Source organism: Cadophora gregata, assembly GCF_030347475.1.
Source record: "Cadophora gregata isolate MNR1 chromosome Unknown scaffold_5, whole genome shotgun sequence".
Lineage (NCBI taxonomy): Eukaryota > Fungi > Ascomycota > Leotiomycetes > Helotiales > Ploettnerulaceae > Cadophora > Cadophora gregata.
In genome coordinates this window covers 2,012,470-2,025,797 of record NW_026695928.1, presented here as the reverse complement: position 1 = coordinate 2,025,797, position 13,328 = coordinate 2,012,470, and the positions used below count along the sequence as shown (strand labels likewise).

General features: G+C 48.4%; 7 protein-coding genes across 7 annotated transcripts; 3 read left to right on the top strand and 4 right to left on the bottom strand.

The window, feature by feature from the left end:
• The first annotated feature begins 921 nt into the window (after positions 1 to 921).
• TOK1_2 (Potassium channel) lies at positions 922 to 6,568 on the top strand. The gene is made up of 5 exons (XM_058505060.1): positions 922 to 1,559; positions 1,618 to 1,725; positions 1,797 to 1,916; positions 1,962 to 2,377; positions 2,523 to 6,568. The coding sequence occupies exons 1-5, from the start codon at positions 1,393 to 1,395 to the stop codon at positions 3,866 to 3,868; spliced, it is 2,157 nt and encodes a 718-aa protein (XP_058359617.1). The 5' UTR covers positions 922 to 1,392; the 3' UTR covers positions 3,869 to 6,568.
• On the bottom strand, positions 3,997 to 6,568 carry ONS95_011440 (uncharacterized protein). Its single transcript, XM_058505059.1, has one exon. The coding sequence runs from the start codon at positions 6,518 to 6,520 to the stop codon at positions 4,028 to 4,030; it is 2,493 nt and encodes an 830-aa protein (XP_058359616.1). The 5' UTR covers positions 6,521 to 6,568; the 3' UTR covers positions 3,997 to 4,027.
• Positions 6,569 to 6,705: 137 nt separating this feature from the next.
• ONS95_015059 (uncharacterized protein) lies at positions 6,706 to 7,200 on the bottom strand. The gene has a single exon (XM_058508744.1). The coding sequence runs from the start codon at positions 7,072 to 7,074 to the stop codon at positions 6,853 to 6,855; it is 222 nt and encodes a 73-aa protein (XP_058359615.1). The 5' UTR covers positions 7,075 to 7,200; the 3' UTR covers positions 6,706 to 6,852.
• Positions 7,201 to 7,435: 235 nt separating this feature from the next.
• Positions 7,436 to 8,750, top strand: ONS95_011439 (uncharacterized protein; the record flags this gene model as incomplete). The annotated part of the gene is made up of 6 exons (XM_058505058.1): positions 7,436 to 7,440; positions 7,484 to 7,515; positions 7,555 to 7,769; positions 8,048 to 8,171; positions 8,255 to 8,439; positions 8,493 to 8,750. 6 exons carry the CDS (start codon positions 7,436 to 7,438, stop codon positions 8,748 to 8,750), a joined length of 819 nt encoding a protein of 272 aa, XP_058359614.1.
• A 21-nt stretch (positions 8,751 to 8,771) lies between these two features.
• ONS95_011438 (uncharacterized protein) lies at positions 8,772 to 9,453 on the top strand (the record flags this gene model as incomplete). Its single annotated transcript, XM_058505057.1, has 3 exons — positions 8,772 to 9,095; positions 9,172 to 9,292; positions 9,341 to 9,453. The coding sequence occupies 3 exons, from the start codon at positions 8,772 to 8,774 to the stop codon at positions 9,451 to 9,453; spliced, it is 558 nt and encodes a 185-aa protein (XP_058359613.1).
• Positions 9,454 to 9,743: 290 nt separating this feature from the next.
• Positions 9,744 to 10,964, bottom strand: ONS95_011437 (uncharacterized protein; the record flags this gene model as incomplete). Its single annotated transcript, XM_058505056.1, has 2 exons — positions 9,744 to 10,409; positions 10,485 to 10,964. The coding sequence occupies 2 exons, from the start codon at positions 10,962 to 10,964 to the stop codon at positions 9,744 to 9,746; spliced, it is 1,146 nt and encodes a 381-aa protein (XP_058359612.1).
• Positions 10,885 to 12,647, bottom strand: ONS95_011436 (uncharacterized protein). The gene is made up of 4 exons (XM_058505055.1): positions 12,384 to 12,647; positions 11,386 to 12,308; positions 11,180 to 11,330; positions 10,885 to 11,126 (listed from the first exon to the last, which is right to left on the bottom strand). Exons 2-4 carry the CDS (start codon positions 12,107 to 12,109, stop codon positions 11,015 to 11,017), a joined length of 987 nt encoding a protein of 328 aa, XP_058359611.1. The 5' UTR covers positions 12,110 to 12,308; positions 12,384 to 12,647; the 3' UTR covers positions 10,885 to 11,014.
• Positions 12,648 to 13,328: the final 681 nt, after the last annotated feature.

The following is a 13,328-nucleotide window of genomic DNA, read 5'->3' as shown; positions in this document are numbered from 1 at the left end:
GGCTGGTTGCCAAGTCGTAACTTGCAGGATGTGCCTGGATGGTGCGATGGTTGTGTAGCCAAAAAGGCCAGGGAGGAGAGGGAAAGAGCTGGTGGAGATCACAAAGATGAGGAGTATGACTACTAAGCTAGGAGAGAAGAAGGAGACTTGCACTGTCTCTGACCCTTTCTCGGAGTCTTTGCCACTTCCCAATTTTCCACCTTGACCATGCTTACTGCTGGTCGCTGGAGGAGAGACATCCAGACTTTAGCGCTTAATACAAGTAGACGGGCAGATAATGAAAAAATTGACCCCCATTATTCTCTAATATACATGGACTTCTTTTCAATGTGATGCGATTGTGAGCAAGGCTGTTGTAAATACGTTCAATGTAAAGAAATGCTGATTTATTTCTCGCTTATGGAACAGAGGCAAAGCGAGTAATATCAGCGCTCAGCAACTGCAAAGTGATATAGTACGTATTTCCTTCAAACTTCCAATTGGAAGGCAAGTGACCATTAAAATGGCATTGTATGACTTCTTTTGTTAAGAACAAAAAAACCACTTTCCCTTCGAATGGCAGATATGCCCATGGAGAGCAAAGCTTCGAAGGCTTACTTGTTGGCTCTTTCATTCGGAGGACAACAGAGAGTAAGGTTGTGGTGAGAGAACAATGAAGGCAATGAATGAACAGATGGTAGGTACCTCAGTAACTTTTGAAACAGGACCTCTTGAACTTACCTTCTGCATCAATTATCCACTTACTGTAGCTTGGGATCTTAACTCTGCTTAGCGTAAGGGGTAGCTACACACCGAACTAATCATCTCAAGTGAACTTACTTTTCGATCATAAGTAATTTCCACCCTCGAACAGTCTCTTTCTCGTCTTTATTGCACTCTACAGCCAGTTTGTTGGATCGAGGCTGAAGTTGCTAAGGTAATGGAAGCAGAAGCAAGAAACCTGGGAATGTCCCGCGTAATCCCTGATCCCCACCACCCATCCCGTCAGCCCGTCTCCGGATTCCAAGGAATAGGCCAAACTACGTCACCAGCACCTCCTGTACCAAGCAGAAATTCAGGACCCTGCAATAACTCTCGTAATAGCCATTAATATCCAAGCAGAACCTTGAAATGCACATGCAAAGACAAGACAAGCTTCATTAGCGCCAGCCTAACCGGCGTGGATCTCTTAACTACTGACCTCCCCGTCCATCCACCTTCTCTGCAAACTGCTGTGACATGTCTTGGCAGGTTGCACCTACTGATTTCATTGTCCTCACTGCACAGTGTTCTATTTATTTACATGCATAATTGTTTTGCTCTCGAAGCACGACATCGACACAGACATTAGATGTGATCTGGTCTACACAGGAAATGCCAAGATAGGAAGAGAGCTTTCGGGGTTGTGACAATATGAACGATCCAGGTCTGGACGAGCCCATCTCAAATGATGCGAAAGATGTCGAGAATCAGAGGGGTGAGGAAGGAAATGACACGAAAGAGGAGGAACAGGAGTTTTTAGCGCCTAGTCGATGGTGGCTTGCAAGTACTGCTTTTCCGTTGATCGCTGGAACGTTTGGGTGAGTTTGCCGAGCTTTGTGTTAAGTGAGGGTGGTGGAAGGCTGACGGTATTTGTAGTCCTATGGCTTCGGCTTTCAGTATATGTGCTCTCGTTGTGCCTTGGAGACAAGAGATTCCGCCAGGTAAATCAGAAGCTGACGGTGTGAGATTGCCTGATCCGAAATGGTAGGACATATCCAAACTTCTCGACATATAATCACAAGAGAGCATTCTTACTGATATACAGGTTCGAACAGGTTGATCGGTATCAATGCAGCTCAACTAGCGATTGCCCTGATATCGAACCTGTTCTTACTGTTGAACATGGCGAGACGAGTACGCTTTTCTATTGCTCAGCCAGTAACAATCATTGGCTGGTATGTCCTCCTCGGAAACAACCGTCCCAATACTTACACATCTAGGTACATATCCTCGTTCGCACTCATTGGCCTCTGCGCCTGCGTATCCGGCCCCCTAATAATCCAACCCAAAGCATCTCACGCCTTCAGCCAAGCTTTCTACTACGCCATCTTCTCCGCGAGCCTCTACTTCCTCGTCGCCTCACTAATGCTCATCACCGTCTGGGGCGCTTCAAAAGGCCACTACGACAAGGAATTTCAGCTGACCATGAGCCAACGCACGCTGATGTTACAGACTATCAGTTTCCTGGTGTATCTTCTGTGTGGCGCAACGGTATTTGCGCATATTGAGGGCTGGAATTTCTTGGATGCTGTCTATTGGGCGGATTTTACTCTGTTGACGGTGGGTATTGGGGACTTTTCGCCGAGTACACATACAGGGAGAGGATTACTCTTCCCATTTGCGATCGGTGGAATCAGTAAGTGATACATCCAAGTTCCCCCTATTTCTCTCAACAAGATTTGCTCGCTTAAGTGTGGACCTATGTTTACGTTTCTCTTGGCTTTCCCTTTCTATACTTTATATCACTGTAGATGAAATGGAACTAACATTATAACTTAAAGTCATTCTAGGTCTAGTAATTGGATCTATCCGGTCCCTAGTCCTCGAGCGTGGAAAAGTGAAAATGGGCGCTCGAATGGTCGAAAAAGAACGCCGCCGACTCATCGCAAAACTAGAAAAGAAAGACAGAGCCGCCGTCTTGAAACCCATCTCCTCAAACCAAAATCCTCAAAATAATCATAAGAACAATAATACCAACACCAATGGAATTTCCAACACCAACCCTCAACCTCTATCCCGCGCTTCCACTAAAACCCTCGCATCCAAACCAAATTTTCAGACCGAGCGCGAACGCCGGGAACGAGAGTTCACACTCATGCGCCGCATCCAAGAACGCGCACACACCCGCCGCCTCTGGACATCCCTCACCATCTCCGCAACCGTATGGATGGCGCTCTGGTTCGCCGGCGCCGCCATCTTCTACGCATCTGAATCCCACCCTCAATCATGGACCTACTTTGCATCCCTCTACTTCTCCTACACGTCTCTCCTGACCATCGGCTACGGCGATATCTACCCTGTCTCCAATGCCGGGAAGGCGTTCTTTGTATTCTGGAGTTTACTTGCTGTGCCGAGTTTGACGATTCTGATTAGTAACATGGGCGACACGATTGTGAAAGGAATTAGGGATTTGACGCTATGGGTGGGCAACTTTACGGTGTTGCCGGGGGAGAAGGGTGTGCTGGCTACGGTGAAGGAGGGAGTTGGGAAGGCTACTAGGGGGAGGGTCGGAGGTGTTGAGATGAAGGATGTTCAAGGAGAGGAGGACGAGGAGGAGATGCCGCCAGGCTTGTTGGGGGAGAGCGAGAGGGGTGGTGAAAATGACGGTTCAGCGAAAAATGAAAGCGAAAACAACGGATCAGATTCCAGAATTCAGAGCGGCAAGAAAACGAAGAAACCCACCAACTTACCCTCCAGCAAAAAGGCATACCACGTCATCCTCGTTCGCGAAATGAGCAAAGTCATGACACACCTCAACAGCTCACCACCAAAGCAATACAGCTTCGAAGAATGGGCTTGGTACCTGAAACTCATTGGTGAAGACGAGAGTAGCGAGGAGACGCATAGGCGGCCGGTGAGGAAGCCGGAGGCGGACAGGGAGGGGTTGGGCGGCGGCGGCGGCATTGTGGGGGGAGTGGAGGGGAAGGATAATGGGGAGAAGTTGGAGTGGAGTTGGATGGGGCATAGGAGTCCGTTGATGGGAGGGAAGGGGGAGGCAGAATGGGTGCTGGAGAGGTTGATGAAGAGGTTGGAGGGAGAGTTGGAGCGTTTGAGGAGGGAGGAAGCGGAGGGAAGGGGAACTGGGTTGGATCGTGAGGGCGGCAAGGAGAGGACTCGTTCGCAATAATGATATAATGGGAATCGGAGTCTGGAGGAGCGAGCATTACTTGGGGTAATTACCGCTCTGTGTGATAATCTTGTATTCTTATCCACTATATACCCCAAATTCATAATATCCTATCCTCATAGCCTGATACTCATATTCCACGATCCAACACCCACCAAATCAATCATCCTCATCATCCGAATCCTGAATGAAAGCCGGCGGACCCGGCACAGTATCCTGTAATAAACTATCCGACAACAGCTGAGTCTTTGACAGTATCTGGGACGAAGACATCGAAAACGTAGGGTGAGATTCATGCCCTTGTGTTTCTAGATAGGAGTTGTGTCGAGGAATCGGCAAGCTCACCGGTGTGCTGTTGACGGGTCGTGCGGGAGACTCCCAAATAATCTCGCCTTGCGAATGCCGCATTGGTGTTTGTGTTTGGCTCAAATCAACGGTCGTCGCTTGTGATGGCGGTGGTAGGCGGATGGATCTTGGGGCAGGCCGTGGAGTGGCTTGCAGTGATGGGGAGGACGGTATTCTCTCTTCAATGTCTTCGTCTCCTTCTTCATCGGACATGACCTCTTCGTCAACTTGATCGGGAGATGCTTTTGACAGGTCGCCAGGTTGTGTAAACTGCTTCATCGTGCACACAAGCTGCTCATCGACTTCTTGCGTATCTGTTGATGATGAAGCTGGAGCAGCCGGTTCTGGTTTGTAGCGATCAAGGAACAATGGTGGCAAAAGGTTGGCCATGAGCTCGTCTATCACAGCAGGTGCAACTCGTGCAGTTTTCGACGGCGGTGCTTTCAGCCATCCATTCTCTTTTAACTCTGGCAGATGCTTGGGATCTGCGAGCTGGTAAACCTGCAGGATCTCGTATGCCCTCCAGGTAGAAGCTTTCTTGTTGAAGTCAACATTACCCAGCCCCATGTCATCCGCCAATTCACCTGGTTTCTTGGCTGGACCGATCTCCGCCATGTACTTTAGCATAGAGGTAGGTTTCATCTCATAAATCCATATCCGACGGACGTGAAGAGCGAATGCCCAATTCCTGAATTCGTGATTCTTTGCACCACTGACAATATTTGTGACATGTGCGGGGTGCATCGAGACAAAGACGTCAGATTCGGCTGTTCTTGGACCCATTGAGTGAGCATGTTGCGTGGAAAGGCGTTGGCTCTCCATGATTTGCGTTTTCTCAACAGCGGTCTCGTGTTGTATCTCAGAATCCTCCTGTTCCTCCTCATTCTCATCTTCGTCGTCGTCATCCTCATCCTGTGGAACCTCTGGTTCCTTCGTCATGTGGCGTAGCTCGGAAGAGCCCAGTATTCTGTCAGCTTCCATCTGGGTCTCCAGGCCGATATTTCCATAGCAAGTTTCTGGCTCAGCTTCCTCCTCCTGGCTCTTTTGAGCCGCATAGTCTTCAACAAGTTCATCATTTCCAAGTTCTGGAGACTCTGCGGTGTGATGTTCCTGATCTAATGTGTCTCTACTCAGACCGAGCTCTACGGAGCACGATAATTCAGACTCGGAGACACGATAGTCCTCATCATTGCCCAATTCTTGGGATCCTACAACCTCATTGTCAAATTCTCGTCCTGGCGCTATCTCTTCGTCTTCTTCTTCATCAACTTCATCAACTTCATCATCGCTCTCTGCATCAGAGTCCAAAATCACCGTTCTTTTCATTGCTGACTTTCTAGCTGGAGTCGACCTCCTCTTCACCATTGGTGAAAGCGGCTCTTCAATCTCATCATCCTCAGGGAATACAAATCGAACACTCTTCGCGGGACTTGGCCGTTTGGCTGGCGAAGAAGGAACTCGGCTAAATTGAGTTGTATCGACCGAATCATAAGTATCTTTGACTTCAAGCTTGGGAAGCTTTTCAGGGCTGAGTTCGGGTCGTCGACCAGTGTTGAAAGGTATTGGGGTGTTAATAGGTGTCTCTTTCAAGGGAGATCGTCCTAAGAACTTTCCAGAACGAACCGAGACGGGAGTAGCTGGGGATTGTGACGAAGGAATTTCTGTCGCCAGGATTCGTCGAGGTGTTTGTGGCGGCGGCATCTCGTTTATTGGAGATGTTTGTGGATCTGCAGCGCTGGCCTTAGATGACTCTCCGGTCTTCTTCCTCGAGGACAGTGTGGGTAGAGTTGTTTGCGACGAACTTGGGACGTCAAATATAGAAGGATCTTCTTCTTCGTCTGGTGCGGATGTGAAACTCCATTCCATCTGTGTAAGACGCTGCGTATGAAAGGATGGTGTGCTGTCCGGCTCATCCCCTGCAGTCTTCCTCCGCTTGTTCTTCCGTTTCTTTGCCTGCTTCTCGTAGTCTCCGTCTGGCTCCTCGACCTCAACCGGGTCCTGCTCGTCGTCACCCAATGGAGGTGGGTTTCTCATCCTCAGATAGTCCATCTGTGTAAGAGTTTCCTGCTTCGTTGGCTTCGGAATCCGAACCGATGTCTTCTTTCCATATGATCTGATGTGCTTTCTTGGTACCGGTAGCTTGCTTTGCGTCAAGGGTGTGGACGATTTATACACTCGATCAGGGGGAGCACTGATGCGCTTTCTGGGAGATGGTAGTGTGGTTTGGGTCAGTGCTGGTGCTGAGGACCCTTGCATCTGATCAAAGGTTCCGCTGGAGCGACGAGTAGCCTTTTTGCGGGGAGGCATGTCTGTAGACCCGGCTTGTGCGGATTTATTGTTTATATATTCAAGAAGTAGAGCAAGTAGAGCACCAAGGTAATTGTACAGAGAAACGAAACGCGTCGGAGCCCCGCGACGCGAATCCCTGCAAGCTGATGTCACCACTTACACACGAGAGCACAGAGCACAGAGCATTCACAACCTCCCAGCTCTCTCGACCTTCTCCTCGCTGCATCCCTTCCCCGTCAACAGCACAGAATAATCACATGTTTCTTATCATTGGAGATTGACTACCCAAGGTAGACAGGTCTGCCAGTGGACTTTGATAAAAGTTCAGACTCATGAATTTGTTGGGCTTGCTAGCCACGATACAAGCATTGCCCAGTTATCGTTATCTTCGTACCTGAGCGTTGACATGAAAGGAGCCACCATGATGCAGAGAGATAACATGGTGAATGGTCTATTGGTGAGTCTTCAAAGTCTTGGAGGAGTGTTCTTGAGTGGCAGCTTGTCCTCTCAGAGATTGTTTTTGTTCGATATCGACCCAGCTCGCAGTGGGCTGATAGCATTTCATTTTTCATTTTCCGGTTCTGGGTCCTTGCATATTTACAATGTCGCCTCTTGTCACGTTTTGCATTGTCCTGGTCGGGAGTGAGATTTCTTCTAAATGGCCGAGTACGACATACAAGTCCCGCTTGATGTGCGATTACAAGGCAAGTACGACTTCGAATCTTCACCTCCATCTGGGAACACCATCGGCAATCCTGTTTGTCCTTACACCTCGAAGGCGAACAGGACTGAACTTCGTGAACACTGGTAACAGAACATATGAATACAAGGTCGCACACATGTGACAGAGACTTCAGACTAGGTTGTAAGACTCGCTTTCTCCACATCATCTCATCGTGCTCTACTCACTTCTCTCCACTCTAAGAACCTCTCATGGGGTACGAACGAGGCAGGCACCCCTTCTCAAGCTATCTTCCCCAGTCCAACCTCTGCATACGACTTAGACCTCTCAAGTAACTCATGGTCTCTCATCTGCTAATCATCTCATATAGACTGCTTGCTTTCATTCATCTGCCACCTAGCAACCTCGACTACTTATTGCAACACTACCATCAAGATTGAAGAGGCCTTCAGAATGCAGAGCTTCGAGATCCCCAATCATGGCACCATGGACGCTATGTCAAATGCAGCTGCTGTCGCTCTTCCTGGCTCTGAATTGTATGATAAATACATAAAGCGATGGTCAAAAGCTGCAGAGAAGCCAGCCGTAAGTATATCTTATGATCCGCATTCTGCCGAGTTTACCTGGAGTACCAATCTGACGGGTGTTGGTCTTTTATTCTACTTCCCGCTTGTGCTGAAGATGTTTCACAATCCATTCTCTTTTGTAATAGACATGGACTAGATTTTGCTATCAGTGGAGGAGGCCGCGCAACAAGTGGTTCATCATCTTCTGACGGCGGTGTGTCGATTGATCTTTCCAGAATGTAAGGTCATGTTCATCCCCAATTGCGTCGGAACTGTGCCTAGATCTAAAATTTCTAGGAATCGAGAGTCACCGTTGATGCAGAATCGAAAACCATCACGGCACAAGGAGGAGCGCTCTGGAGGGATATTGATAGAGAAGCTGAGAAGTATGGACTTGCTGCTGTAGGTGGCGCAGTTAATCGTGAGTAAGATCTTGCCTGTTATCCAGAACCAAGATTCCGGTAAATTAGATGGACATGTTCAGAGAGCTGAAGTTCCCGACAGATACTGGGGTGGGCGGACTGACTTTGGGTGGAGGCTACGGTTATCTGACTCCAGCTCATGGTCTTGTGGTTGATAACCTCCTGGCTGTGGAATACGTGCTTGCTGATGGTCAAATCGTCACTGCCTCCGAGAAGGAGAATATGGATCTGTTCTGGACCGCTCGAGGAGCCGGAACTTGCTTCCGTGTCTGCATCTCTCGCTTGGTACCCCTGAATCATTCTTCGCTGATCCGTTCTAGGTAGCTACCTCCTTCGTGTACAGAGCTCACGAGCAGAAAGATCCTGTTTGGGCGGCAATGCTCAGGTTTGAGAACGATCAGCTTCCTGCTGTGATCGATTACGGAAATGAGTTTCTAGATATCTGCGATGAGAAGGCTCTCTTCCTCGTTGCTTTTTCCAAGGTTCCGGCCTTTGGAGATACCCCTTCCCTACTAGCAGTTTGCTTTTACAACGGACGAGAAGCTGTTGGAAAGTCATTCTATGACTTTCTCTTCTAGCTGAACCCGACCGTCCTCAAAATGGGTGAGATGCCCTACTCGGCCATGAACGCGTATATGAACGATAGCCTTTCCCATGGCTTTCGCAGATCGATGAAAGGCTCGGCTTTCATGGTGCCCCTTAATTTCAGTACAGTCAAAACGATCCTTGACGAGTTTACCGACTTTGTGTCCGACCACAAGGATGCCGACACTTCAACTGCTCTCATAGAATACTATCCTTTCAAAAATCCGATCAAGATACCCCAGACTGCCACGGCATTTTCGAATCGAGGCGCGTACGGAAATCTGGTATTTGTGATGACCTGGACAAATGAAGAACTAGACGATGTTTGTCGTGGGAAGGTGAGCAGATTTAAATGGCATTTTCGTACTCCCTACTGTGATACCGCAGATTATTGATGCTAAGTTGAGGTATAAGGCTCGGCGCTGGACAAACTTGGTACAGGAGGAGTTCCAAAAGATCGGATTAGCGATGGTGTCCGTGGGAGAAGTCGACTCCGTAACAGAAGATGGAATTGGAGAGTATATGAATTACGATGGTCGGTATGATATCGCATACGCAGCTTCATAGACTGACGGTCATCTAGGTTTCGGTTCTGATGGCGACAAAATGTTCGGCATAAACTATCCTCGACTTAAAGAGTTGAAGCAGCGCTACGACCCCAAAAATATTTTCAACAAGGGTCCAAAGCTGATCTAAGTAGAGATTCTTTCAGAGGTTGGTGAGTGAACGTACCAGGGCTTACAATACGTGGGCCCCTCAAAGTAATCGTCGGAATTGAAGGTTAATTAACATCATTCTTCGCCTTATGTTTCTACAACAATAATAATAACTTAGCTGCTGCTCTACTATTGGCATCATCGATAACCTTAACTACACATCCAGCTGTGTTAGTCGTCGATTCTAAGTCCGCAGTGAGATGTGAACGGAATTTTTCGAGGGGACATTTGATGTGTCAGCTTTTACATATGGGGTATCAAGTTCTCCAGTTACATGGCAAAGCTTTCTTTCCTAGTGTTCGGCGTCCCTCCTTCTCGACTCCCAGCACTCGATGAACTCCTCAGATATTCGGCATAAAGATGCCTATCATCCGGCTCACCGTTTGTTCTCCCTGCACCTACCCTCCCAACAGACATTCCCGTCCTAGATCCTCTCACACTTTTCAGTCCGAAGCCGCCATCTGCTGTCAGATCTATACTCGGAGTAGCCCTTATAGAACCTGCGCGGCTGGTATTCCTCGACCGACTCCCGTTCGCGGCAAGGCGCCTCCTCTCATCGGCCATCTCATCCACCAAGCCATACATCGGCTCCCTCGTCCCGTAACTAGAATGCATGGGCTCTCCATCTACCGGGACTAGAACCACCATCCACACTCCCACTCGGTCATCGCTTCCCAGCAAAGGCGTGCAACGGATGAATCGAGGTTTGACCTCTGATGGGCCACGTCCCCTCTCGCCGACGTGTGTGTTCTTGGGTAGCCAAAGTACTTTGGCTGTCACCGAAGCGCCATCCCGAAACGCGGATTCGAGAGCTGAGATCGTTTGAGTTGGACCGCCGAGTTTGGTGAAGAGGTGAGTGCGTAAAAGCCCGGGAATGCGGAGGGATGGCGAAACGAATATTATTTGCAAGGAAGGGTAAGGGCGCACGAGGAGATACTGTTTTCAGCGTAAGCACATTTTCTGGAATCAAATCCAGGGATTGAGATTTCGGAATGTTTCCTTCTCGCTTACATGTTTATAGACTCCTGGTAAGTTCATGTTCATGGGATTAGGATTACTAATATTCATATGCGAGAAGTTGAGACCATTATCCACAACCTCATCACCGCCAATTACACGTTTTGATTGCCCTCTATTCTTCACACTGTTCGGTGTACCTGACCTGACAGAGCCGCCTTCTGTTGACTCGTCACCTCCACGGCTATTGCTTCTGGCGACATCGGATTCTTCTTGGCTGAACATCGTGCTCAATTCCTGGAGCTTGGCGAGAGATTCTCTGGATTTATTCTTCGGGTGATGCGCGGAGAATTTGGATTGTAGGTTTCTGTGACTTGCATGGTGCTTCGCTTCCACGCGTTTCGCTTCGTCGTTTTGAAGGAGGGCCCGGAAGGACTCGATTCCAAGACCCTCTCTCACTAGCCCGGTGACATCGATTTGAGCGCCGATGAAATAGCGAACTACGCCTTTGTCGTCGTAGAGAGGTGAGCACATGAGGAGATCTACACGCAGTGGAGAGTTAGTATTGGCCTCATAGGAAGGTTTCATGAAAGGCCCGAGGTGTGTCCCAAGAAGTCCTGACTCCTGAGACAGTGGGAAGTAGGTAAAAGCGGGCTTGCCCAGAACATACTGACAAAGGGAGTTCCGTCTCGGCGACTGCGTATGTCAGTTATGTTTTCATATTACGACATTTGGCAGGTGGGGTTTACTAGTTCAGTAATATTTCATTTGATTCTTGTCCAAGAGATATTGCTTTTGCCAGCCTCAGAGTTGTATCCTTGTCTGTCGCTGGACCCTGCAGGAATCTGCAGTTGCTGTTGATCGCGTAATTCGTGCCGTACTGGGTTGTTCTGTGGAACTCTGCGAGGGTAGATCAGTCAACGTCCATGGTCGTATACTTCCGAACAGAACGAACCTTCACTTGCAAATATTATGGGATTATCGTGAACCGATGGGTCGGTCAGGCAGTAAACTTCAGCCAGATTTCCCACCAGATCCCGCATTATTGGGATTCCTTGCCCAGTTATATCCCTTGCGACACAATCACTAACGACCCCGATCAGTGTGTGCGTAATGAAAGCCGGGAGAGCTTCCGAGCAGAGTAACAGTAGTTCTCTAGCTGCATAATCCTGAAATCGAGCATCGGTCGACGCAGCTTGAACCCGCGAGAACTTGCAGTAATCTGTATGCGATGGCCAGCGAATCGACCTCGCGACTGCGTTCGCATACTCGATCGCTTTCATCGCTTTGCGCATTTCCAGGTATCGGATTAGGGTCGGAACCAGACTCGGTCTGAAGCGATTGAGGAATGTTGAGAATTTGTAAAACAGATGGTGATCTCCTAAGATGAAGTGAAGGTGTTCGATGGAGAAGAGTCGGTTGACAACATCCTCGATTGGTACATCGTTCGCTGACGCGGGTGGTGGTTGGAGATTGAAGAATTCTGCCTCTGCTGCTGTGTCTGCATCTTCGAATGTGGGTACCTTTTGGTCCAGGTCGTCCGCCATATTCAGAGTTGCGTCGTCGAGGGAGGTACCAATTGGAGAGAAAGGCAGAAGATCCAAGTGATCTTTTCCAGGAATCTGTGAAATTCGATGTACCGAAATCGTTGGACTGCTTCGGGCACTAGGAGGCTCCATCTGCGTTGTTCTTCACGTTCTTGCAAGCTCACAAGTCACAACGACGGGAGCATGCTGCTGTCGATATGGTTTTAGACGGAGGTACAAGGGAAATTGTGTGCTACTTCCCAAAGTAGTCTCTGTCGCGAGGGAGCAAGATGATGAAACTTATTTCTTGAACAGTTTCCAAGAGCAGCAAATAGCGAATCTTGATTTAAGACTGGGAGACCGGTTTGAAATTAGAGACACATCTTTAAACAAGGAGATACTGGTTGAAACCAAGCGATGACTGCACCTGAATCTAGGATATGTGGAAACAATCAGCCCATGGCGGCGAAGCTTTCACTCCACTGCGGATACTCTTCCCCATCATCTAGGATTAAACTCCGGAAGTCTCTCGTTGTAGGAATGAATGTTCTTCTCGCACAGGACCCTGCATCTACAAGTCAACAAATGACTCGTGGGCTCTGTTTAACATTTATCATCGGATTTATGTGGCAAAGTGTCATGTGGTACAGACAATAGGCTTTCGGTCGTGAAGATGATAACGAGATAAACATTAGTAGCTTGATGCAGAGAATGCAATCGTCGTTCTTGTCATATCAGACATCATCGAACGTCTGGAAAACAATCTCCACCCCGCTTTGACCCGCAGCTTTGGGATAGGATTGACCTTGTCACCGAAGACATGGGGCGACCTGGTGCAGATATTCCAGATGCCAGATCCTTGGGAATAATCGCTCGAACTTTTCAGGTAGTGAGGAAAGTTAAAATAGAATTGTGGGAATAATTTGGCGGCAGAATGGGAACTACGTCAATCGCTGCCATGCTAATATGTTCTGTTTGTTTTTCAGGTCTAAATCAATCGAGCTGGTTGACAGATAGCAAAATAACCCACTAAACTTCTGATACTTGTAGGCCGGGGTTGCTTGTACATGATGATTTAGTACAAAGAGGGACGTGCTATGAGCGTTTCAAAACTTGGAAACAGTGTGTTCAGACTCATGGGGTACCGGAATGCGCAGGGCCAGGGCTCATGGCGTGAACTCAAACTGATTGATAACGTGTCTGTAGAGTTCGGATGGATCCGTGCCCTGACTAAACTGATTAGAATGACAAGAGAGGACACTCAAACTTGCAATCTTGAAGCTGATAAAAGAATGATGAAGACAGAAAATAAAACATTATCCAAAGACGCCGTGAACAGATTTTTCCGCTGGAACTGATGACAGTGGCAAAA

What these genes read in the sequence shown, in the direction of transcription:
- TOK1_2 (XM_058505060.1), top strand. Translation starts at nt 1,393, where the DNA reads ATGAACGATCCAGGTCTGGACGAGCCCATCTCAAATGATGCGAAAGAT. An exon ending in TTGATCGCTGGAACGTTTGG is followed by an intron (nt 1,560 to 1,617) that starts GTGAGTTTGCCG and finishes CGGTATTTGTAG; the next exon opens with TCCTATGGCTTCGGCTTTCA. An exon ending in AGATTGCCTGATCCGAAATG is followed by an intron (nt 1,726 to 1,796) that starts GTAGGACATATC and finishes AGGTTCGAACAG; the next exon opens with GTTGATCGGTATCAATGCAG.
- ONS95_011436 (XM_058505055.1), bottom strand. Translation starts at nt 12,109, where the DNA reads ATGGAGCCTCCTAGTGCCCGAAGCAGTCCAACGATTTCGGTACATCGA. An exon ending in CATAATATTTGCAAGTGAAG is followed by an intron (nt 11,331 to 11,385) that starts GTTCGTTCTGTT and finishes CTACCCTCGCAG; the next exon opens with AGTTCCACAGAACAACCCAG. An exon ending in AATGAAATATTACTGAACTA is followed by an intron (nt 11,127 to 11,179) that starts GTAAACCCCACC and finishes TGACATACGCAG; the next exon opens with TCGCCGAGACGGAACTCCCT.
- ONS95_015059 (XM_058508744.1), bottom strand. Translation starts at nt 7,074, where the DNA reads ATGAAAAATGAAATGCTATCAGCCCACTGCGAGCTGGGTCGATATCGA.
- ONS95_011440 (XM_058505059.1), bottom strand. Translation starts at nt 6,520, where the DNA reads ATGCCTCCCCGCAAAAAGGCTACTCGTCGCTCCAGCGGAACCTTTGAT.